This window comes from Nyctereutes procyonoides, unplaced genomic scaffold (genome assembly GCF_905146905.1).
Source record: "Nyctereutes procyonoides isolate TBG_1078 unplaced genomic scaffold, NYPRO_anot_genome, whole genome shotgun sequence".
Taxonomy (NCBI): domain Eukaryota; kingdom Metazoa; phylum Chordata; class Mammalia; order Carnivora; family Canidae; genus Nyctereutes; species Nyctereutes procyonoides.
The window spans coordinates 4,234,653-4,258,542 of record NW_026575052.1 but is presented as its reverse complement, the minus strand read 5'-3'; the positions used below and the strand labels follow the sequence as shown (position 1 = coordinate 4,258,542).

General features: G+C 51.9%; 1 protein-coding gene across 3 annotated transcripts; it reads right to left on the bottom strand.

The window, feature by feature from the left end:
* Nucleotides 1–7,099: 7,099 nt before the first annotated feature.
* NECAP2 (NECAP endocytosis associated 2) lies at nt 7,100–20,901 on the bottom strand. Of its 3 annotated transcripts, none has more exons than XM_055332304.1 (8): nt 20,773–20,901; nt 18,321–18,421; nt 15,839–15,943; nt 15,677–15,758; nt 14,400–14,508; nt 11,897–12,074; nt 9,175–9,262; nt 7,100–8,361 (listed from the first exon to the last, which is right to left on the bottom strand). In XM_055332304.1, exons 1-8 carry the CDS (start codon nt 20,862–20,864, stop codon nt 8,313–8,315), a joined length of 804 nt encoding a protein of 267 aa, XP_055188279.1. In that variant the 5' UTR covers nt 20,865–20,901; the 3' UTR covers nt 7,100–8,312. The 3 variants fall into 3 exon arrangements, with proteins under 3 accessions (XP_055188279.1, XP_055188280.1, XP_055188278.1); XM_055332305.1 differs by having other exon boundaries at nt 9,175–9,259; XM_055332303.1 differs by lacking the exon at nt 9,175–9,262.
* Between the last annotated feature and the right edge of the window lie 2,989 nt (nt 20,902–23,890).

Below are 23,890 nucleotides of genomic sequence, written 5' to 3'. Positions count from 1 at the left end.
GGGCTTTTCGGGGCGGGGCTATCCGGGGGCGTGGCCACGGTGGGCGGAGCGTGTTCTGGGGCGGGGCGTGTCCCGGAGGCCGCTTCGGGGGCGGGGCCTGCATTCCCGCGTAGTCCCGGGAGAAGGGCGCGGGACCCGGGGGCGGCCCCAAGCTGTCGCGCGCTCGCGAGGGGCGGGCCCCCGGGGAGGCTTTTTCCAACACGCCTCCTTTGGCCGCTCTGGACCGCCCAGCAATCAGGGGCCATCCGCTCCTCGTGCATAAGGGGCAACCGAAGATGAAGCAAGTCCCAAGGTCGCCCAGCTGCAAGGAGGCGGAGTAGAATCGGAGCCCACGCCCAGCTGCAGTCCCGGGCTGTCGTCCGTGCTCCCTGACCCGGCCGGCCGGAGGGTCGTTCCCCGCCCGCACCTCCGGAGCCCACGCGCTGAGGCTTCGGTGACTGCGGCCCGGAGAACGTCTTCCCGATTGCCCTGCAACCTGCCGGAGCACTCTGGCCTCAGTTTGTTCATCTGTGAAGCGCCCGAACCCCATCGGCCGCCCATGCCCCACTCTCCCACAAACTCATGTGCCTTCTCCCCAAATGGGATAAGGATTAGATCCTGGAGGAAGCCAGGCTTTTTCTTTTCTTTTAAAGTAATCCCTGCGGGATCCCTGGGTGGCGCAGCGGTTTGGCGCCTGCCTTTGGCCCAGGGCGTGATCCTGGAGACCTGGGATCGAATCCCACGTCAGGCTCCCGGTGCATGGAGCCTGCTTCTCCCTCTGCCTATGTCTCTGCCTCTCTCTCTCTCTCCCTGTGTGACTATCATAAATAAATAAAAATTAAAAAAAAACATTAAAAAAAAAAAATAAAGTAATCCCTGCACCCAACGAGGGGCTCGAACTCACAACCCGGAGGTGGGGTCAAGGGTCTCAAGCTCCACGGGCTGAGCCAGCCAGGCGCTCCGAGAAACCATGCTTTCGGAAGCAAATAGTGATCTGTCGTTCGTGTTGTATCAGTAAATTAGATTGTACCCACCCACGGGGCCTCAATCTCCCTCTGTTCTCCTAAGCATTGAATCAAATCATCCGTTTTCAAAGGGGGAGGCAGGTCTGAATCTCTAGGGCAGAAAGAGGGGTGTGCTTGGTCTGAAAACACATGTTTAATTTTATGGTTTTTAAAAAAGATTGAATTATTTGACACAGAGAGAGCGCACACAAACGGGGGGGGGGGGGGAGGCGGAGGCAGGAGAAGCCGACTCCAGCTCTATCCCAGGGCCCCCAGATCATGACCTGAGCCCAAAGCAGACGCTCAACCACGGAGCCACCCAGGCGGCCCTAATTTTATGAGTTTATATTTGGAAAACAGTCAATAGATGGGTAGAAAGGGGGGTGGGAGTTTCCTCTTTCTCAAAGGAGAGCCTGGGTTTTACATTCAAGTCCTGACACCCTGGGATGGCGCAGGCAAGGCTGTAGCCTGGGCCAGGGCTCAGAGTATTGGTCAAGAAAGGTTTGGGTCAGTCCCTGGGGTTTGGGGACAGAGAGGCAGGGCTGTGAGGTAGGGAGGAGAAGGCACAACTTCCCAAGGGAGGGCTGTCTGACATTGGCCAGTAACCGCACCTGGCCCCCAGGTACCCCCACATGGCCCAGGTCTGTGTCACCGTTCCCGGGGTCCCCAGACTTGCTGGGTCCCCAGCCAGGCCCTGACAGGCTCATGGCCTCACCAGTCCGCAGCTGACCCTGCAGGTCCCTATAGAGCACTCACTCCAGAAAGCTCCTCCCAACACCAGAGTTGGGAGTACAACTGGGAGTACAGCCCCCATCCCTGTCTCTCCCTCCAGCAGACCTGCCTGTGGCCTCCACCACGTATCCCTTTACAGTTCCTGCACCCCAAGGCAGCCCACACTGGCTGCGCACCACACTGTTCCTGGCTGCTTCCTCTTACGTTTTCTCATTCTATCTTCAGCCCCTTTTAAACGCTCTGTGAAACAGGATCTAGGCTGCGAAACAGGTTCTAGGATTATTTCTATTTTACAGATGAGGAAACTGAGACTCAGAGAGGTACAGTCACTCACCCAAGGATACACGGCAGGGAGTTCAGTGGCTTTCAATCCCTCCTTTCCTGTACACCACGCTACCTCATGTGAGACTTTGGGAAGGACAGCAAACCCAGTGACTCTCTCCTGACCCTCTTACTCCAGAGCCCACATGACCCTTCTGGGGAGGGGGGTCACATACTTACCCCAGGCCTCCTCAGGAGGCCTCGGGCTCCCCTCTGTGAAGAGGCTGGGTGCCCTGCTGTGCTGAATCTGTGGCTCTGCTCAGCTCAGCCTGGCCAGTGGTCATTTGAATCCCAGAACTGCTGCCCACTGGTCACCCTGCCACATAACCAGATGGTGCTCAGCCTGGAGACCCTAGGACCAGCCACCAGAAGGGAGTTGTGCCAGGGGCTCACCTGCTCCCTGCAGAGGGTTCTAAATCTGCAGCTCAGGTCACAGGAAAACAAGTGACTGGAATTACCACCCCAGGGTTGCTAGGGCCAAATCCCTGCCAAATCCAGGTGCTAGGCTGGGTTGGACTCTGGCCACCATCCACAAAACCACATTACCAGGAGGCTTAGAGAATGGGCGTTCTGATTAGCCGGGTTCACTGGATATCTTAAGGTAACATGCAAAGTCTTTATTTTATTTTATTTATTATTTATTTATTATTTTTTTTTGCGAAGTCTTTCTGTAATGTCCGCTTGAATAGCAAAAAAATTAGAAAGGGTTATTCATTTAATGAAAAACTATGAAGTCATTCCAAATGTTATACAACATTCAATGCCTGGAGAAATAGTTAGAAGTTATTAAGTGAAACGTTCCAGAACATTGGGCAGAATATAAGCCCATATTCTTTAAGTAAAATTTATTTACTGTTTATATGTAACAAGATGAAGACACTAAAACGCTCACTCTGTTCTGTATCTTTGGGTATGGATATGACAGATGACATTTATTTATTTATTTATTCACGAGAGACACAGAGAGAGGCAGAAACACAGGCAGAGGGAGAAACAGGCTCACTGTGGGGAGCCCGATGCGGGACTCGATCCCAGGACCCCAGGGTCACCCCAAGCTGAAGAAATGCTCAGCTGCTGAGCCACTCAGGTGTCCGGAGAGATGACCTTTTAAATGTAGTTTCTTTTTTTTTTAAGATTTATTTATTTATTCATTCAGGGAGAGCGAGAGAGAGGCAGAGACACAGGCAGAGGGAGAAGCAGGCTCCATGCAGGGAGCCTGACGTGGGACTCGATCCCAGGACTCCAGGATCGCGCCCTGGGCCAAAGGCAGGCGCCAAACCGCTGCGCCACCAGGGCTACCCTAGATTTTCTTTCTTTGACAAGATAGTACATTGGGGCGCCTGGGTGGCTCAGTGGTTGAGCATCTGCCTTTGGCTCCGGTCATGATTCCGGGCTCCCGGGACCTGTGGGGTGCTATTTCCTGTATATCTTTCTAGAGATACTTTATGCACATAAAATATCTTTCCCTTCCCATTTACCTAAAAAAGCATATTCTATCTACACCTTATTTTGTACCTGGCTGCCTGCCCTTGATAAAGCGCAATGATAGCTCCTTACCGCTATAGAAATAGCTTTTCCATTGTTTTTCCCAAAAAATCTAGTATTCTGCTATATGAACGTATCTAAATTCATAAAACCCATCCCTTACTGATGGATCGTGTAGTGGGTAGACTGTGGTGAGTTGAATTGTGTCCCCCCAAAAGATATGTTCAAGTACCAACCCCCAATACCTGTGAATGTGAACTTATTTGGAAATAGGGCCTTTGAAGATGTAATTAAGGATTTTGAGATAAAAATGTCCTGGGTTGAAGGCCCACCTAAGTCCAGGGGTGGGCCCTAATTCAGTGCAGGGTGTCCTTATAAGGGGAGGGAACACACACAGGCACAAGCCCACGTGAAGACAGAGGCAGAGATGAGGTCATGTTCCTACAAATCAAGCAGTGCTTGGGATGATCGTGAATACCTTGTGGTTTTGTTTTCGTACCTGCATTACATTTGTAATCCAGAAGATTGATTACAATCTCTAAGTATCTGTCTACTTTCAAGCTGCAGTAGGGAAAAACTGGCCTTTCCCCAACTCCAGTCCATTCCATCCACAGGGCATGGCATCCTGTCACTCTGCTCAGAGAAATCAACAGCTATTGGGAGCCTACTAGAGGGCCTACTATGTGCCGTGATGCCGGCAGTGGCTTCTAATCTCCTAGGAGGCAAAGCCTCACCCCTGACCTGTCACTCGATACCTGCCATACTGCAGCTTCCTTGATCTACTAGGAGAACAGGAACTTCCATGGATTAACCAGGTCCTCGGTGCCAGTCCTGGAGGCAGCGCTGATTGAGCAGATCGACCTGATTAAAAGCATGGATGTGGGAGCCAGATGCCTGGGTTCCAGTCCCAGCTCTGCCACTTAGCAGCCATGTGACTCTGGGCAAACTAACCTAAACTTTTTTTTTTTTTTTAATTTTTATTTATGATAGTCACATAGGGAGAGAGAGGCAGAGACCTAGGCAGAGGGAGAAGCAGGCTCCATGCACCAGGAGCCCGACATGGGATTTGATCCAGGGTCTCCAGGATCACGCCCTGGGCCAAAGGCAGGCGCCAAACCGATGCGCCACCCAGGGATCCCTGGGCAAACTAACCTAATCTCACTGCTTTGGTCTCATGATTTGTAAAACGGATGAGCACCTACCTTGCGGGGCTGCCGTGCTGGTGAATGGAGCTTGATGCCAAGCGCATGGAACAGCGCCCAGCGCAGAGTAAGCATCACTGAGCGACAGCTGCCGTCAACATGAAGGGGAAGGAAGGGACAAAAAGAGCATGTGAAGTGACCCCCCCACACACACCAAAACCACACATCTGTCCAGATGCTTTTCTCCGAGACTCCGACTTCAGACACACTTTGCTCACCTCTTGCCTTAGTGATCTATTACTGTGTAACAGTATTACCACAGACCTGCAGCTGAAGACCTTCCCTGGCTGTTGCCGAGTTGGGAGTCTGGGCCTCTGCACAGCTGCAGTCAAGGCTTGGCCAGGGCTGGGGCTCATCTGAATGACCGACCAGCTTCCAAGCTCACGTGGTTTGGGCAGTGCTCCCTTCCTGGCTGACTGCCGGGACTAGGAGCTTTGGTCCCCCGTTGACCATCAGCCTGCAGCTGCCCTCCGCTCCTTGGCTCTTTGACCCTCCGACCAGGGCAGCACACACACGGCAGCTTGCTTCACTAAAGCCAGTGAGAGGATCTCAGAGGGACAGAAGTGATGTTCTGTAACATAATCACGGAAGCAACTTCGTCAGGTCACCTTTGCCTTCTTGCGTTGCTTAGAAGTCACCAGTCTAACCGACATTGGAAGGAGATGGCAGATGTGCACACCCAGTGGTGGCAGTTGTGGGAGGCCACCTTCATCTTCGACTCCCCGTTCTGCAGAGCTCAGGCCGAGCCTCACACTTTCCCAACTGCACCCCAGCAATTTGGAAGCTCCATCAGGTGTCTAATTGAGAAGACTGATTTGGTATTGGGGATTTTCTGGGGGACCCTGATCCCGTAGCAGGTTTTTTTTCAGCCAGGATTTCCAGTTGGTGATGAAAAGGATCAAACTGTCTTACCCCACTCCCACCCCTTACAGATCTGCCAAGGTGTTTTTCAGGTTAGATCCTTGATGGCTGCCTCACCATCCCCATTATGAGTAATGGTTCCAGTTAAGTTACCTGATTCTAGAGGTAATTAAGGCCAAACTATGGGATGGGCACCTGCTAGCACATCTATGCCCCCTGTGAGTGACACTTGGGTTAAGGAAGGAGCCGGTGGTCACACACCTAACCAGGAGAGAGCCTAGATCCAAAGCCCAGGTCCATCTCCAGAACCCAAGAGCCCACCTCCAAGGGGAGGTACTTCTATTCAAGGGTTCCTTCAAGGTAAGTTTCCTCTGCTCTAGCCTGCAAGCATTTAGGAAAAAAGATGGGAGGTAATGGGCAGGGATCCCTGGGTGGCGCAGCGGTTTGGCGCCTGCCTTTGGCCCAGGGCGCGATCCTGGAGACCTGATATCGAATCCCATGTCGGGCTCCCAGTGCATGGAGCCTGCTTCTCCCTCTGCCTGTGTCTCTGCCTCTCTCTCTATCATAAATAATAATAATAAAAAAAAGGGAGGTAACGGGCAACAAAAAGTCTAATACTCCTGACACTTCTTTGATGCAAATTCCTTACTCTTATTCAAAGAGCAGAGAACTCTCCATTCTAATTTTCTACGTTCCCCCCCTTATTCGGTTTATTAGCAGAGTGGCCATTTCCATAACTAACAACCACAGATTTAAAAACCACTGTTTTTAAATTTTATATTATTTTGAAACTTTGCTTCTTTAGGGTTGGGGCACATTGACCACCCCGTCTGGCTGAGAACTCTCTACAGTCTGTGGGCTGACAGTGTGCTGATCTTTTAAAAGTTTCTTTCCCTCCCCAACTCCCCTTTTAGGTAAGGTTTCCGTGAGGTCTGTTAGGTGTGCATCCTGCAGCTTATTGGCTTAAAATGCACTCTTCCTTTGGTGGCCTCTCTTTGGGGGCCGATTGGGAGAAAGAAACCAATAGTGCAAACTGTTTTGATACTGAAAACTGACAAGTGTCTTTTTGAAATAAAGAACCAGTCCCTCTGGGAAAAAAAAAAAAAAAAAAAAAGAGGCAGAGACACAGGCAGAGGGAGAAGCAGGCTCCATGCAGGGCACAGAAGAGCTGTGGCCTTTGGTTTTCGGCTTCTGTGTGCCTGTACACCCTTACTATTTAGGGGAATGCTTCCACAGTGAGGTCTTGTGGGGAGGGGTAGGGGCCCTCTCCCACATTACAAGCCAGAATGTCCCAAAAAATGACAAAAAGACTGTGCTCTTCTAGATGCACAGCAGAGAAGTTACTGGTTGCCTTAGGGCAGTAAGACCCAATTCTCTTATTTTGGCTAATCTGACACCCTGGTACCAGACTTTAAATCTGGACACACGATCAGTGTAAGACGTGGCTGAGTGTCTAGCCGTGGCACCCTGGATGGTTTAGTGCCCATGCTGCCAAAAACATGTTCATCTCTGACATACATTGACAGAAGTAAAAACATTTATTTTATCATCTTCGGAATCTGGTCCCACAACAAAGGCCAACACTTTTTTCAGTTCATTGTCTTGACCCTTCGAAAAATAGATCTTTCAATTCAGAGGTAAGGTATGTTGATAAAAGCAAATTTAGAGGTGTGCTCAGATAAAATTATTTCTCATAAACCAGTAATACAGGCAACCCTAGGCTTCCAGTTCACTCAGAACTCCTTCTGTCATGTACAGTCTCTGAAGGAGAAAAGAAAGTAAGAGGTTGTCTGCAGACAAGGCACTTCAGAAACCACCACGGAGAAAACCCGAGTCCCCTGGGAACTGTGCTGACAGCCCCTGAGCCCAGACAGTTGTCAACAGACAGAAAAGCCGAACCCCCCACCTCCATGAGAACAGTTCCTCCGACTTTCCTGCTCAAACACTCTTCCACCTGGCTCCCAGAGCCTGCCTCAGCCCTGCATTGCCCACCTGGCCCACAAGACCCGGCAACCAGGCCACTTGGACGCCGCTTTCTGAAGCTCAGAGCAGTTCCTGCGGCAGTCAGTGCGGAATGCTTTCAGAGGCCCCTGCTGGGCATCTTGCAGGAGCAGGCCCTTTTACAAAGGCGAGTTAGTGCAGATCAGCACGTTAGCAAAGCAAATATTAAAATTTTTTAAAAAGCTAGTTAATACTCTTGATTTCCCTCCTGATTATCTGTTCGAGCTGCAGCCTATAAACCTGACAGAAATCAGGAAGGAATCCCCCCGCTGAAGGCACCTTGAAGGAAGCGGCTACAGCCAGTGAGAGTGCAGAAAGGCTTCCTTCTGGACAGTGATCATGGGACACCTGTAACCACTGAGAAGGGCCCAGCTGAGGCCAGGCAGCACACTCAACCCCTTCTTTGGCTTTGGGGAGCTTCTGTTTAATATGGATCGCAGTGATGGAAGCAGCAGTCTCAGAGTCTCTCATGTCAAGAGAGACAGGGATAGGGATACTGGAGCTTTTCTCCTCCTGTGTTCTGGCTGCACACTTGAATCCCAAGAAACACTGACATGGTGCCAATTTACTGCCTAACATGTCAATCTTTCAAGAAAGTCAGGTGAGGAGAGACAGTCATGCTCCAAACAGAAGCTGGCCAGGGAGTGCTTCGTCCTCCTTCCTTTGGCCCAGGTGAGGCGGCTCCTTTCCAGAAATTGTTATGAGGAAAAAGAAGGGTACGCTCAGATCAGAACTGGACCCAGCCTGTGCCTGGTTGAGTCTGACTGGAAGTCGACCTACAAAAGGAAAAAAAGGGAGAGGAGGGAGAGTTCAGATGCTTGAAAATACTAAGTCGATAAAACGTGGCTTATCTCTGGGCAGTAAGAGTTCCAAGAAGTCAGTCTCTGAATGTTCTAGAGCAGGGGTCAGCAAACTACAGCCCAGGAACCAAACCTAGTCCTCTGTTTCTGTAAATTAACTTTTTTTGGCACATATCCATGCCCATCCACTTACATACCACCTGAGGCTGCTTTTGAGCTACAAAAACACAGTAGAGACCATAAGGTCTTTAGAGTCTAAATGATTTGCTAGCTGGTCCTCTACAGAAAACACGTGCTGAGTCCTGTCCTACAGTCTATCCCTGTAAACAATGGTGCAGTAAGTTTCTAGCATCTCTTCACCTCAATTCCAAGGAAAGGCTTGAAATTTTATTGAGGGAGAGAAGGCAAGAGACCATGAGGCTGGACTAACGCTAGAACCAAGATTAGCTCTCAGCCAGGTGTTCTGAGATAGCTGGGGCAGGAGTAAGGGAGTGTGGGGTAGAGAAGAAGGGGGAGCTGCTACTGGGGACAAGCCAAAGGTGGCTGGAAGACCAGGAAGACTGACAGTGTACCCCAGGTCACCTAGCAGTAGAGATCGCAAAAAGCCTTCCCAGAGAGAAGTATGGCACCCCAAGCAGGCACTGTGGGGCTCTGTCGCTGGCTGGCCTGAAAATATCCAAGTCAGAGCTGTGGCTCCAGACACCAGGATAAAAGCATCTGGAGCAATCCCAGGTTTCTAGGGAAACCGCCCTGGCCCCAGTCCCACCACAAAAATGTGACCCTCCTCACCCTGCAGATTTGGTAAAGTCTCCCCAGATGTCGGTGGTGGCAGTAGTGGCAGGCTTGGGTTGTGGCCAGGACGTGGTGGCACCTCCTACTGATGTCCCCAAATCCGACGGTCAGAGAGAGAAGAAAAGGAGACACGGGAGTCAGAGATCTCTCTTTCTGGTGATCTCTGAAATCAGTCTCATGATTCCAGGTGGCTGAGAGAAACAGAGACCAGCTCTGGGACAAAAAACCCCAGTGAGCGGCCACATTTCTGCCATCTGCTCACGAGCCCTTGAGGGCTCCTGGAGAAAAGGGGAGGGGAGGGTGCCAGTGAGGATGAGTCCCACATCATTTGTCACTCATACCCGAAGCTGGCCTTGTAGTCAATGCTCACGTTGGCAGTCTGCTTAAAATCTACTATCTCCTCCCCTGGCTCCTTGAATGGAGAATGCCCACCAACGATTCAAGGTCATCTTCACATAAAGCCCTCACTCAATCCAGTGTCTGGATCAACTGAATGAAAAAGTTATGCTCCAGACATGTGCCAGGTGATAGGACCCAAGCTGGTAAGGGTTTGGGGAGAATCTCTTCATAGGGTGGAGGTGGGGCACAGTGGGACTACAGTGCCTGCTTCTGTGCTCCTCTGGCACCTCCCCCAGTGCCGCATCCCTGGGAAAGGCCCTGTGCCCTCCGCCCTTCCACCAATTTGCTACTTCTAATCTGCTCTGGGCTGGGAGACCAGATAACATCAAGGCCCTCAAAGATTTAGTTTTACAGTTACCAAGTGCTTATCACTGTCTCATTCAGACCCGCTCACAGTCCCTGGGGGAGGACAGGCCAGGACCAACCACATGACTTCATGTGCTTCCCTCAAGTCTGTTTCCTTATCTCCCAAAAAGGGAGGATGACAGTGACTTCACAGAACTGGTTTATGCTATAGGAGTTAACAGTGGAATGCACGTGCCGGTGGGAATGGCCACATCAGTGTTACGACACCTGACAAACACTTAGTGCTTTAGGTACCGTTCCTTAAGTGTTATTCACGGATGAGCTCATTTGATCCTCACCAGAAATCCACACTGTAGGTACCATGACTGCCCCCATCCTACAGATGAGAACACTGAGCCACAGCGAAGCAGGCCCTCTTCTGCCTACCACACAACCGATAAGCTACAACCAGAACTCGCCCAGTCCGGTTTGAAAGCATATGGGAAGCGCTCAATGAATGGTGCTCTTTGTGGCTTCTTATTTGACCCCGAAACACTAATTGCTTGTTTTGTACATTAAAATGTAAGCCCTTCAGTGGAGCCTGGGGGGCTCAGTCAGGTGTCCGTCCATAGGCTCAGGTCAAGATCTCAGGGTTCTCAGGGTTCTGAGATCCAGCCCCACATCAGGCTCTCCCCTCCAGGTGGAGTCTCTTTGAGAGTCTCCCACTGCCCCTGCCCATGCCTGATCTCTCAAAGAAATGAAATCTTAAAAAAAAAAAAAAGAGCACAAGCCCTTGAGAGAACTTGTGCTGTACTTGCAGCTTTCCCAGGGCCTAAAACACTGCCTGGCACATAACAGATACTCTGTATTAGCTGTTAAACATGCACCAGCAACTGAGGGACGGCCTGAAATAGTGGCTCTCAGACCTTGGTGAGCTTACAAATAACATTAAGAACGCAGATTCCTGTCCATGTCCCTGGTGATGCCAAGGTAGGTGGGCCTGTTACCTCACTCTGAGAAGCAATGCTCAAAGAGAAGTTCCTGGTGCCGGGGTGCGGGCTTGCTGACTCCTACTCCTGCCCACTCCTGAGCGGGAATTCCCCACAGGGCTGAGGTTGGAAGCCTGACCTCCAGATGGGGAAGCCAATGTCCACACCCATAAAAGAGAAAGAAAGCAGGCTTCCTGCCTAGATCCTGACACACACCCCCAGAAACTGGTGAGACCGGTGTGGGGAAACTGGGGTGGCAACAAGCCCCCAGCCTAGGGAAGCCAAGGGAATGGGCTAGCTCCCCAGCACTATCAGTAGCTGGTACTGGGCACTGAGCTTCTGGAATCCCAGGGTCTCCAAAAGCCGTTTCTTACACCTCAGAACAAGCACCCAGCATAGTGTGCTGGGGGAGTGGCCTCTCAGCTCCCCAACACCTCGCTAGGGAACTTGCTCCAACCTAAATTCCCCATTTTATTTCCCACTACCTAACTTGGCATACTTATGCTACATCCATTTCTCTACACACACCAGGTATTTAAAAATCTGAGCCTTATTCGAAATCTTCTGTCTGGAACACCAAACATCTCCTGCCCCAGTCTCCTTCCTTCTAGACCCACCTCAATGCCACCTTTTCCATGGAGCCTCCCCACAACATATTGGCTGGAAGTATATGGACCCATACATTTGGTCTTTGTGCCCAGGATCTGAGCAGACCGTGTCTCTATCACCCACCCTCTCAATCAACACTGAGCAGCCTCTGAGAACCAAAAACTCATGTGCTGATTTCGCAGCAAATCATTGTCACAACAAAAAAGCCACAGCCCCTGCCCATCAGGAGTAGACAGAGGCACTGAAGGGGTAAGTGGCAGGTATCAGGACACAGAGAAACCCCTGACCCAGTCTGGGCAGAATCACATACAGGTAACAAATGATATGATAGATAGTGTGAATGAAGGAGGGACCACCATGGGGCACCAGCTGCCAGCAGGGAGAAGAAGCCACCACTGTGGGGTTAGCAGCAAGTATAGTCACTTCTGAGCACTGACCTGAACTGGGAGCAACTGCTGTCTGGACGACAGGGGCACCCCCAGACAACTGCTCCCCAGGGGGAGGGATCAGGGTGGAGGTTTTCCCCCCTGGGGGCGGGGGAAGCAGGCTCAATCCTCCTGTGCTTGCAGGCCGTGCTCGGGGAGTCCCAGCTCCTCCTTCCTTCTTCTTCATGTTCTGAAAAAAGAAAAGGAATGCAAACCAGTCAGTTCTGCTGGGGTCCCCATGCTTATCGGAAAGCCCCACAAAGAGGGCCAAGGTGGCCCTCAAGCCCCAAATATCTATATAACCATCTGGTTAAGAGCTATCCAACACCCTCTCTGTGGTGAGCTGTGTTCAATACTTCACAATTCTAGAGCTACCCCAAATATATCTAATTTGAAAACTCAGCACTGGGTTCATTAATCATCAGGGAGATACAAATTGAACCACAAATGAAAACTAGTGCTATACCATTACACACCCACTAGAATGGCTACAAGCTAGGTCATCAAGTACTGACAAGGAAGTAGAACAACCAGCACACTCACTCATGCACTGCTGGTGGGAGTGTAAACAGGGAAAACTACTTGGAAAAACTCTCTGGAACAATCTAGAGCTGAACACGTGCATGAAAAGACATGCACTTGGGAGATTCACAGCCGCACCATTTGTTATAGCTCCAACCTGGCAATTACCCCAATGTCCATCGTTGCTTAAACAGTAACACGGGGGATGACGACAAGCCTGGGTGGCTCAGCTGGTTAAGCGTTTGACTCTTGGATTCAGTTCAGGTTGTGGGCTCGAGCCCTGAGACGGGCTCCAAGCTCAGTATGGAGTCTCCTTAAGGATTCTCCCTCTGCCTCTACCCCTCCCCTGCCCTCAAATAAATCTTAAAAGAAAAAAAACTAACACTGGGACACATTCTCATAATGAAATATGCCACCGCAGTGACAATGGACAAACTAGATGCAACAAATCAGGGGCTCTCACAAATGCTACACCGGGTAAAGCAGCCACACACAGTAGAGTACAAACTGGCAGGATCCATTCATAAAAATTGAAAAACCAAATCTAGGGCATTCAACCTCAGGCCGTGGTTACTCTGTCCTGTGGACAGGACCAGAATGGTGATAATCAATGCCTCTTGATCTGGGGGCTAGTTTGCATGGGTACCTTTGCATGGGTACAGTTTTCAAAAATCCACAGATTTCTACATTTATACTGTGTGTACTTTTCTGTATCCATATTGTACTTCCATAAAACATTAAAAAAAAAACAACCAAAAAACCCAAGCCCCAATGGGAAACCAGTGCAAGTTATAAAGATGAAGACACAGTTTCCACCTTGTAAGGAGCAGTAGCTTAATCCAATGTTAAAGCCAGAGTCCTCAAGTCAGAAATCTCAAAACCCTCAGTGAGTCCAGTTGTGCTGGTTATTTCCAGCTCTACAACCTGGGCAAGTCCCTTAAACTCTCCAAAGCTCAATTTCCTATAAAGTGGGAGAATGTTCATAGAAGTGCCTAAAAATTCATAGAATTTATAGAAGTGCCTAAAAACACACTACCTGGCACACAGCTGATGCTCATTAAATGTTAGTTTCCTCCCAGCAAGAGAGGAATCACATCCCAACCAGTCCAGTGGACATGACCTGTATTTTCTCTTAAGGGCCAGTTGGCCAACGTCAAGGGTCCCAAATCACCAGCGTGAAGCAGAAAAGAGGAGAAAGAGATAGTAAATAAAGAGTAAGTAAAGAAGAAGAGCATTATTTTAAGGTTACACAGTTTCTTCCAAAAACATTTCCATTTGGTCTTGGTTCCCCAAAATCACCTCCAACCCCATTCCCTGTAGCCAGGTGAGGACCAAGTTCTGGCCACCGGCCCAGCCCTACCTTTTCCCATTCTCAACAGGAACTAAAAATGGGAAACCCAGATGCAGGGCAACTCAGGATGAAGACACGGGGTGTCAGGACACCACCACCAGCAGCAAAAGCTGCCCATGACTCCCAGCACCCATCTCAATACCTTCTGGCCCAGAGCTCTCCCAAATCTTCCTTCCTCGAGATGCCAAGCCATGGCGCAGCTGATCCCCATTCTAACAGCCTGGTCAAAAACGCCAGCTCCGGCAACAAGCGAATAATGCTCCTTTTCAACTCAGAGAGGTTTTGCACATGCTGTTCCCTCTGCTTGACCACCCCCTTTTCAACTTCCTTACAGGTCACTTCTTCCAGGAACCCTTCCTTGCTTCCCCTGCGGGCTGCATGCCCCTCCTCTAGGAGCTCCCAGTACCGAGCGCATCCCCTCCCCTGCCAAGTTGTGGTCACATCTTGTCTCATCCATCTCTGTTTAACTCTGAGCTCCAAGAGAGTAGAGCTCTCTCATTCACCGCCAGCACGGGACCTGGCACAAGGCAGCTGCTCCACAAACATATGTTCAACTGATGGAACTGAACTGTGGGAAAGAGGGGTGAGCTCTGGGCCAGGCTTGGGTACTGGCTGACAAAGACAAATGAGTGTGGGACTCACCGCGATGTTGAGCTTGATAGTCTGGCCCTCTTTGAAGCCTAGGTCCAACTTGGGGCCCTGGTCTGGGTTCTGGGCTTGTTTTGCAAATTCACACTGCTGTTTCACCCACCTGAGAGGACAGGAAGAAAAAGGTGAGGATGAGGCCAGGTGCCCTGCATTCACCTCCCTCACTCCACCCCTACCTGCCATCGGTCCAGGACAAAGCATTTACGTGGCAGAAAGAGCCCACGCAAGGGGCTTGAGTAGTGGGCCTGAATTCAAATCCTGACTTTGTGGGGATACCTGGGTGGCTCAGTGGTTTAGCGCCTGTCTTTGGCCCAGGGCGTGATCCTAGAGTCCCGGGATCGAGTCCCACATCAGGCTCCCTGTATGGAGCCTGCTTCTCCCTCTGCCTGTGTCTCTGCCTCTCTCTCTCTCTCTCTCTCTGTCTCTCTCATTAATAAACTCTTAAAAAACAAAAACAAATCCTGACTCTGACACTAACTAGCTGCACGCACATCAGTTTCCTCATCAACAAAATGGGATGGCAATTTTGTATGTCTTAAAGACCGCTATGAAAATTCAGTGAGCTCATTTATGTAAAAGAAGGTCCTGACACTGGTCTTCAGGAAATATGAGAACCTGGCCCTCTCCTCCCCAGCACCCGGCATGAGGACCAAGACAATGTATCCACATCCCCCACCCAAGAACTCATAAAGTAGATGGTGAGACAAGACAGATGTCCAGAAAGTAGAGGGCAACACAAAGGTTGCCCCCACCCTCCAAACAATATCCATCCAAGAGCCATCTGGGCAGGGATACCAGGCCAGGAAAGAGCCAGAGGTGTCCATGTGAGAGGCTGCACACTCTCCAACTTGCCAGCAGCCAGAAAGGGAGGCCTACAGGTGGCAAGGGGGCAGTCTCTCCTGCCCTGCCCCTCAGCTTTAGAAAGGACTCCCAGGACATCTGGATGGCAGGAGCAGCACCACTTATTGCATCACAGAGGAACAGGTTCAGGAAGGCCACATATGCCTCCCACGGACTCTGGCTCCTCCAGTGCCTGGTAAGGGAAGAGGTATGGCACCTCAGAGGTTGGGCCAGCTGACCAGTGAGAGATGGGTCCGGGGCAGAGAGGACTTGAAGGTAGAGAAGGCAGCCGGTCCCAAAGGAGCAGTGAGTTTCCCTGAGGCTGCTAGCAGACGAATCCCAAGCAGCCACCTGGGTATCCTAGGCTGGGAAACCATTCTGTCCCTGGAAAGAAGGGAGGAGGCCTGAACATGTGTCCTAGAACCACTCACTTGAAATGGTCCTGCAACGCAACATTGAAGTCAAAGGCATCGCCTCGGTCCCCGAAGCCAATTCCAATAAATGCCCGGCGTCCTGGGGGACAACACATGATTAATCCCACTTGCCAGAGGAAACCCTTCTCACCGGGGGGAACCACCACGCCCCGCACGCACCATTTCCATCTTCGATGCGGATAACAAAGTATCTGCTGGAATCGGTCACGCTCTCCACAGCTGTGCCAGGAAACTGGTCCACCGGGGCCTGAGCAAAGAGCTCCCCTGGAAGCACAAGTTAGGGTGAGCCTTGAGCCCCGTTCCAGCTGAATTTTCTATCATACCACTGGGGCCTTTTCCCTGAAAGGCAGACAGGCAAACCTTACTCTGGGGTTCAAATCAAATCCATTCTGATGGACAGACCTATAACCTAAGAAAGGTTGAAGTCAGGGGGTGGCCTAGAAGTCAGATACAGTCCACTTTTAATATTCTTAACCTAATTGCCAAACTTTTCAAAATCAAATTACACGAAAAATAATCCAGATTTCTGGCTTCTCTTACAATCCAAAGCTCTAGCAATGCTGGAACTCCATTCCCCCGGAAGCACTGGGGTAGCGCCTACCTGCCTACACCCGAGAGCCCCGGAGCAGGCAGGCCCTGGTCCAGGTACCTGAGACAGGACTGTAGGGGAACCAAGTGGCACCCACGGAAGAATCTGAAGCAGCTGAGACAGGGCAAGAGGGCCAGTGGTTTTAAAAGGAGCCCCTGGCAAACACACCCCTTGCCACTCCAGCTCTCTATCCCCAGGACAGCACACACCCTTGGGGGCGTTCTAGACTCGCATCACTTCAGCAGGTGCTGACCTCTCTTCACGCTTTAGTACTCGATCAAGGCTTCTCTACTCAATGCTGTGGTTCACAAGTGATTGTGCAATCGAGGCTGAACTGAATCCGAATCAGTGGCCCTACAGTCTATAGCCTCTTTTTTTTTTTTTAAGATTTTATTTAAAAAATAAATAAAAATAAAATAAAGATTTTATTTATTTATTCATGAGAGACACAGAGGGAGAAGCAGGCTCCTTGCAGGGAGCCTGATGTGGGACTCAAACCCAGAACTCTGTGATCACGCCCTGAGCCAAAGGAAGATGCTCAACCCCTGAGCCACCCAGGTGTCCCAAGTCTAACGCTTCTTGATAATTTTTCTGCCCCACCCCCTTGTTTGGTCCCTGAGATTCTGGGACTCACCTGAATGCCTTTGGCCTAGAGCAGTGATTCTCAACCTGGGGTGATTTTGCTCCCTCTCCCCCCAAGGGACATGTGCCAATGTGTGGAGACGTTTTTGGTTTTTGCAACTTGGGGGGCTGCTACTGGCATCTGGTAGATAGAGCCAGGAATGTTGCTACATATCTGAAATCTGACTTGACAGCCCACAATATTCCCCTGGCCCAAATGCCACTGGCACTAAAGCTGAGAAGCCCTGGCCAAGGAGTGCAGAGAGACAAACAACACCGAGCAGGGATGACCCCGCGTGGAAAGCATCCCCGGGTGGCTCCTGCACAGCAGCTGCGGTTCTAACTAGGTGATCCCCTTAAAGTGCACTTCCAAGGCCCCCAGAAAACAGGTGTTGCCATCCCATGTGAGATCCCCTGGGACACCCCAGCAAACCTCACAGCCATGGTTCTCTGGCCTCATCATAGCAGCCAATACCCAGCCAGCCCCACGGTGCAGAACAGATCGATGCTTTGGGTCACCTTGCAGTTCACAAAGCAACTGGATAAATATGGGCTCACTTCGTATTTCCAACAATCTTGTGAAGTATGAACTCATATGATCCCCACTACAAAAGGAGGCCGAGGCACTAGAGGTCATGTGGCTCGCCCCAGGTCTCACAGCTTGGACACAAGAGATGCAGTTCTAAGAGGCAGCCGGTTTTGCCTATGATGCGCTCCAACCAAGAAAATCTCTACATGCTAGAGAAAAATAAATGACCGAATGGCATAATGTCCAGCTCAGCAGGAGCTGTGTCCAATCCCTGCTCTGGGGGCGGGGGCTCTTTCAGGCCGCACTGCTCTCCACAGCTCACCCAGAGGCCCTGGTGGCACATGACTTCCACACAGATTTCCCCTAAGGTGACATCTGCCAGCTGACCCCAACACAGCCCAGCTTGGCTTGTCCTCTCACCAAAGAAAGAGCTGAGCAGGGCAGCTTCCAGCAGCTTCAGTTAATGGGTGTGGTCAGTCTGGGGAATTACATTTAGTTGATAAACAGAATTCTCGTTAAGAGGCAGAGCTCAAGAGCGGAGGGTTGTGCGTCTCCCTCCCCCACTCCCAGCTGATCTTCAAGGCAACTCTGGGGCTTCGTATCTGGGACCAATCTGCAGGTCTCCTCTCCCTGGATTCCAAAACTACTATTTTCTTAAGGACGTCCCCCTCGCCCCCCACCAAAGACAGGTGCTTGATAGGAAATACTCCCTTTTACACCTGAAGACAGTGCTTTCTACAATTAAAGGTGGGGGGAATGGAGGCAGCTTAGAGGTACAGTCAGGCCTTTCATTTCCAGGATCAGTTCCCATGACCCAAATGGACTGGCCGGGGCTGCTGCCGCTCCCTTCACAAAGTAGGAGTTTGGCATCTCAGCCCCACAGGGGCCTCCCTTGCCTTTACCTGAGGTCCTGTCCTCCAGCTTGATGTAGGCCACCTGCCCTTTTGCAGTGATCCGCAGCCGGCCACTCCATGATGGCTGGTCCAGCTGCCACTCCGCGGCCCTAAGGGGACAAAAATCATTGAGCCTCTGCTAGAGGCTCCTGCTCCAACGCTCTAGCGCTGGGGATGGGAATGAGAAGGGCAAGTGGGCTGCTTGCTCGTGACCAGAGACTGGCAAACTTTCTCTGAAAAGGGCCATCCAACCTCGGTCACAACTGCGCACTTGGTTGTCGTAGAGTAAGGGCAGCCATTGACAGTACCTGCACGTGCTGGTGCTTCACATATTTTGACTGTTTTCTACTGAGTGTGACTGTTTCAGTGCAACTTGCTGGACCCTAAAAACCTGAATTTCAAATAACTTTCACATTAAGAAATGTCCTTTTTTTTAAATGCTCCCCAACTAAAACATAAAAACCATTCTTAGCTTGGGAGGCACACAAAAAGAGGGTGGGTCACCGTTTGCCGACCCCAGTTCTAGACTACAGATACTTTTTCTCAAAAGTAGGACTTCCAGTTTTCTCCCAGTAAAAGCAGCAGCTCCTGGGCCGGCTGCTTAAGACGCTGCCAGGCTGCAGCGGCCAGAGCGACCATTTGACCAGAGAGACGATCTTCGAGGAAAAGTGGAGAGGGCGCAATCATTAGCAGAAAAGAGGAAAGGACAGCAACCGTATGTGTCAGAAAAACGAATGGGTGTCCGAGAAATATAACCTCAAAGGTGCCCCAGGCCAAAAGAACCCCAGGAAACCACGGACTTAGCACAATAGCCTCTTTCGGGGCTTTTAAAGCAGTAACTTCACATTTTACTTCTAAGAAGCAGTTTGGCAAAACCCCCAACTGGCAAGAACCTTGGGTGTTTTCAAGAGGCTTTCCTTGGAAGTCCCTAAGCCTAAGTCAGGACGGCGAGCGATACCACTGGCTGTGGACGCAGGCTCTTTTCAAGGCCACACGAAGGCAGACGCTCAAGTCACAAGTCAGCAGACTCGGTTTCAGTTCCTCTTACTGGGGCAACACAAGCCTTAGATCCAAGCTAAGAGGAGCTCTGGGGGTCAAGTGCTTCCTCTGTGGGAAACCAGCTGGCCTGGACACTTGGGAACCTCACCCTGAGCGGGGCCAGGAGGCACCAAACCCAGCCCACTGGCAGGGGTCATCGCAGTAGACTGACCATCCCCGGTCTGGTGTCCCAGCTCCACCTTGTTAACTGTTTCTCTTGTCGCTTCCACACTACTCTTAAGTCACACCACGGGCGTAACAGGTGTTCACGGAAACAGTCTGTCTAGAAAATCAGCTATGGGTCTGTGTTAACGGGCCTGGAAAGTAACAAGAGGCCAGATGGGCGGATGCTGCACCTTCCTGCGGTGTGGGCCAATCCTGTATTTCCAAATGGCTGAGACTAATGGGGCTTTGGAGAGTGACCCCCCCCCTCCATCCCCATCCCCACCCCCCCTCCATCCCCACCACCTCATCCCTCCATCCCCATCCCCATCCCTGTCCCCATCCCCACCCCCTCCATCCCCCCTCCATCCCCACCCTCCACCCCATCCCCATCATCCCCAGCCACCCCCATCCCCCCTCCACCCCCATCCCCACCCCTCCACCCCATCCCCTCTCCATCCCCACCCTCCACCCCCATCCCCATCATCCCAGCCACCCCCATCCCCCCTCCATACTCCCTCCATCTCCATCCCCACCCCCATCCCCCCTCCATCCCATCCCCACCCACCCCTCCATCCCCACCCCACCCCACCTCCATCCCCCCCCACCCCACCTCCATCCCCATCCCCACCCCCCACCTCTCCATCCCCACCCTCATCCCCCCTCCATCCCCATCCCCCTCCATCCCCACCCCACCCACCTCTCCATCCCCACCCTCCATCCCCACCCTCATCCCCCCTCCATCCCCATCCCCCCCCATCCCCATCCCCACCCACCTCTCCATCCCCACCCCCATCCCCCCTCCATCCCCATCCCCCTCCATCCCCAACCCCACCCACCTCTCCATCCCCACCCCTCCACCCCCATCCCCACCCTCCATCCCCATCCCCATCTCCACTCCGACCAGGGGCACAGAATAGCCACAGACCACGCGCCGGTAACAGGTGCACCTCTTTCTCTCTCTCTGTCCCAACGCCTGGTAAGAGGGCAGGCAGGACAGCAGGCAGCGCGCGGGGCGAGGCCGCGGCCTTCCGTCCCCAGGGCGCTCCCGCCCCGCCTCCGCCGGCTCCTCCGCCGGCTCCTCCGCGGCTCCTCGCGGCACCTGCGCCGGCCTCGCGGGTCAACGGCCCCGGGCAGCGGCGCCTCCCGGCTCGGGCCCTCCGCTCGCCGCCCCTGCGGCCGGTCCCCCCGAGGCCGGCGGGTCTGGGTCTCCCTCCCCGCTCTGGCGTCGGGCCGGGCGCCGCCGTCCTCCCACGGTCACCTGTAGCCACGGTTGGTGGCCCGCGGCGGGATGCGGTAGACGTGCACCTCCGGCTTGACGCAGAGCACCGACTCGTACTCGGCCTCCTCCATCTCGACGCCGGGGCCGCCGGACTTCCGGCCCCTTCCCCCCGCGGGCCGGAAGCGCCGCCACTCTATGACCCGTCGGGCTAGAGCGGCGGCGAGCGGGCCTCGGCTGGCCGGACTCCCGCGCGCCCCCTGCTGGCGGCTCCGGCGCAAGACGCGCGGCGGCCGGACCGGACCCCGGAGGCCTGGGGTCCCCTGCACGCCTGCGCCCGGGGCCCAGCTGCATCCACCTGCAGCGCTCGCCCGGAAGCCACTGTCTCCTCCAGCCTTTGCTACCCTGGGCTCCACCTGAACGTCCTTCCTTCTCCCGACTCTATTTTCTTTCTTTTTTCCCTTTTTTTATTTCCTTTTCTTTTTAAATGATTTTATTTATTTATTCATGACAGATACATAGAGGGAGGGGGGGGGAGGGCAGAGACACAGGCAGAGGGAGAAGCAGGCTCCATGCAGGGAGCCCGACGTGGGACTCGATCCTGGATCTCCAGGATCACACCCTGGGCCACCCAGGGATCCCCAGCCTTCTTCTGACTCTAGAAGCTTCCACGAGACCATGTGTCCAGGGCCCAGTGTGGCCTCGACTCAACGAAGAGCAAAGTCTACCAATATAAATCATGAAAAAAGAATCCCAGTCCTAACTTGGATTTGTCACAGGATGTCACGGGGGAGGCATTCTGTTCAACCACAGGCAAATTCCCCAAATCTCTTCTTCTCCTGTACCATTCTCTCATTCATCCAGAACCTTTTTCATCGTCCCCAACAGGAACTCTGTACCCATGAAGTGATAACGCCCCCTTCCCCCAAGCCTCCCCCGACCTCTATTCTGCTTTTGTCTCTGTGAAATTACCTATTCCAGCTACCTCCTATAAGTGAACCACAGTGTCTGGCTTGTCTCACTATTACGTTTTCAAGGCTCCTCCCTGTCATAGCATCGATCAGAGTTTTTCATTCCATCCGACGGCTCAGTGATCTTCCAGTCGTGTGGATATTTCACGTGGTGTTTATCCACTCATCTGTTGATGGACATTTGGGTTCTTTCCACCTTTTGGCTACTGGGAATAATAATGCTGCTATGATTGAGTCCCCATTTTCGATTCTCCCCAGGGTCTATCTAGAAGTGGATTTGCTCGGCCATGTGGTAATTTTATGTTTAGCCTTTTGAGGAACTACCAAACTTTTCCATAGTGGCTGCCCCATTCTACGTCCCCACGGCTATGAACAAGGGTTGCGATTTTTTCACACTTCACCAATGCTTATTTTCTTTGACCACAGCCGTCCTGGTGGGTGTGACGTTAACTTCTCTTCATGTGAATTGATTTAACCTCTAATTTCAACTTTCCTTATTACCCTGATTCTCTCAAAGAAGAAATTGAGATATGCCCCAGAAAATGAGATTTCTTCTGCTTTTTTCTTTGATGTTGCCTCTCATCTTCCTAAAGTCCTGGAGTGGCAAAGACACCCTACCCCCCGCTGCCGCACATTCCCACCATTCGGTTTATAGGACTGCTCTCCCACCAGACTGTGATCCTCTTGAATGTGGGACCCCGTCCCTGTCATCTGTGGACCCTGTATTCAGCAACACAGGTTTTGGCACAGTGTAAATGCTCAGTGAGTGAATGAGTAAATGTGTGTGTGTTCAATTGGCTACATCCCAAAACCAAGGAGCAATTTGGGGATGGGACACCGCATTTTCTCTTTCACGCTCTGACTCCTTGCATCAATACATGCTGAACCATGCAGAGGAAGAGCGGGTATCCAAGGAGTGAAGCACCTGGACTCATTTAGATTTAGAGAACTTCCAGCTGGAAGAGCATCTAGGACCAGCTCTCGAGAGCTGAACTTTGGGCATGGTGTCCACAATCAGCACCAAGCTCCATCATTTCCATTCTGGAGGCCAAGCAGCGTGAAGACAGCACATGGTGACTTGGCCCCATCATGTGGCTCCCACAGGTAGGAAGGCTTCCTCTCACGAACCTCAAAGGGAATCCTCACTCCGTGCCCGGGGCAGCCAGGCCTTACAGAGCACCTGCAATTCCATTCAGTCTCATATATGCTGGGTGTGGGATGCTGGGGCCATAGAGGTGAAGCCGGCCCAGCTCCAGCTCCCATCAAGTTCACAGCCCAGAGGACACAGAGAGGAAAAGAGTTGTTTCCAACGCACAGCGGGAAGTGCTATGATGGAGGAATTCTGTGGGTGCCAAGAGAGGAGAGAGATCCAGCTTAGCCTGGGGAAGTCAGGGAAGGCTCTCCAGAAGAGGTTACAGTGACATAATAATCTCCGTGAGGTAGGCAGGGCGAAGATAATATCTCCATTGTGTAGTGGAGGCCACTGACACTGTGACAAGCTCCAGGGAAACCGCACTCTCCTCGAGTTGGGGAGGTCAGAGAGTCCCTGGCCTTATTCTCAAACACACACCTCATAGCGGGACATTCCTGAAATGCACCCCTAGACCTCTGCTGTGAGAATAGTTGGACCTATCGCCTACTCCTGGGTTAATTACATTCTTTACCAAGCAAATTCAATGCGACCCAACAGGCACAGAGTATAGGCTAAGACAGAGCACGAGGCCCCTTCCAAGCATGAGGAGGTGAGCAGGGAGGCCAAATTTTGCTGATTCACCCAGTTGTTCTCTGGTAGGGCCAGGGCCAGGTTGAGGTTTTGATGTGGACAGCTGTCCTTGGTGGCCTCCTTTATATATATATAAATCATCTTTGTCACCTATCATCTTTGTCTGCTGTATTTTTCTTCCATCATAGACATTTCTCTTTTTTTATATATATTTTAATTTTTTGTATTTATTCATGAGAGAGACACACACACACACAGAGGCAGAGACACAGGCAGAGGGAGAAGCAGGCTCCACGCAGGGAGCCTGACATGGGACTCGATTCCGGGTCTCCAGGATCAGGCCCTGGGCCAAAGGCAGTGCTAAACCACTGAGCCACTGAGGCTGCCCCCATCATAGACATGTCTAAGAGAAACTCCCCCATTTCTCAGATGGGGAAACCGCTTATAAAAGGGCACTCAATAACAA

Coding starts and splice junctions, on each gene's coding strand:
- NECAP2 (XM_055332303.1), bottom strand. CDS start 20,864: ATGGAGGAGGCCGAGTACGAGTCGGTGCTCTGCGTCAAGCCGGAGGTG. Junction 15,759..15,838: donor CCGCATCGAAGATGGAAATG/GTGCGTGCGGGG, acceptor GTTGTCCCCCAG/GACGCCGGGCATTTATTGGA. Junction 14,509..15,676: donor GCGTTGCAGGACCATTTCAA/GTGAGTGGTTCT, acceptor CTGTCCTCTCAG/GTGGGTGAAACAGCAGTGTG.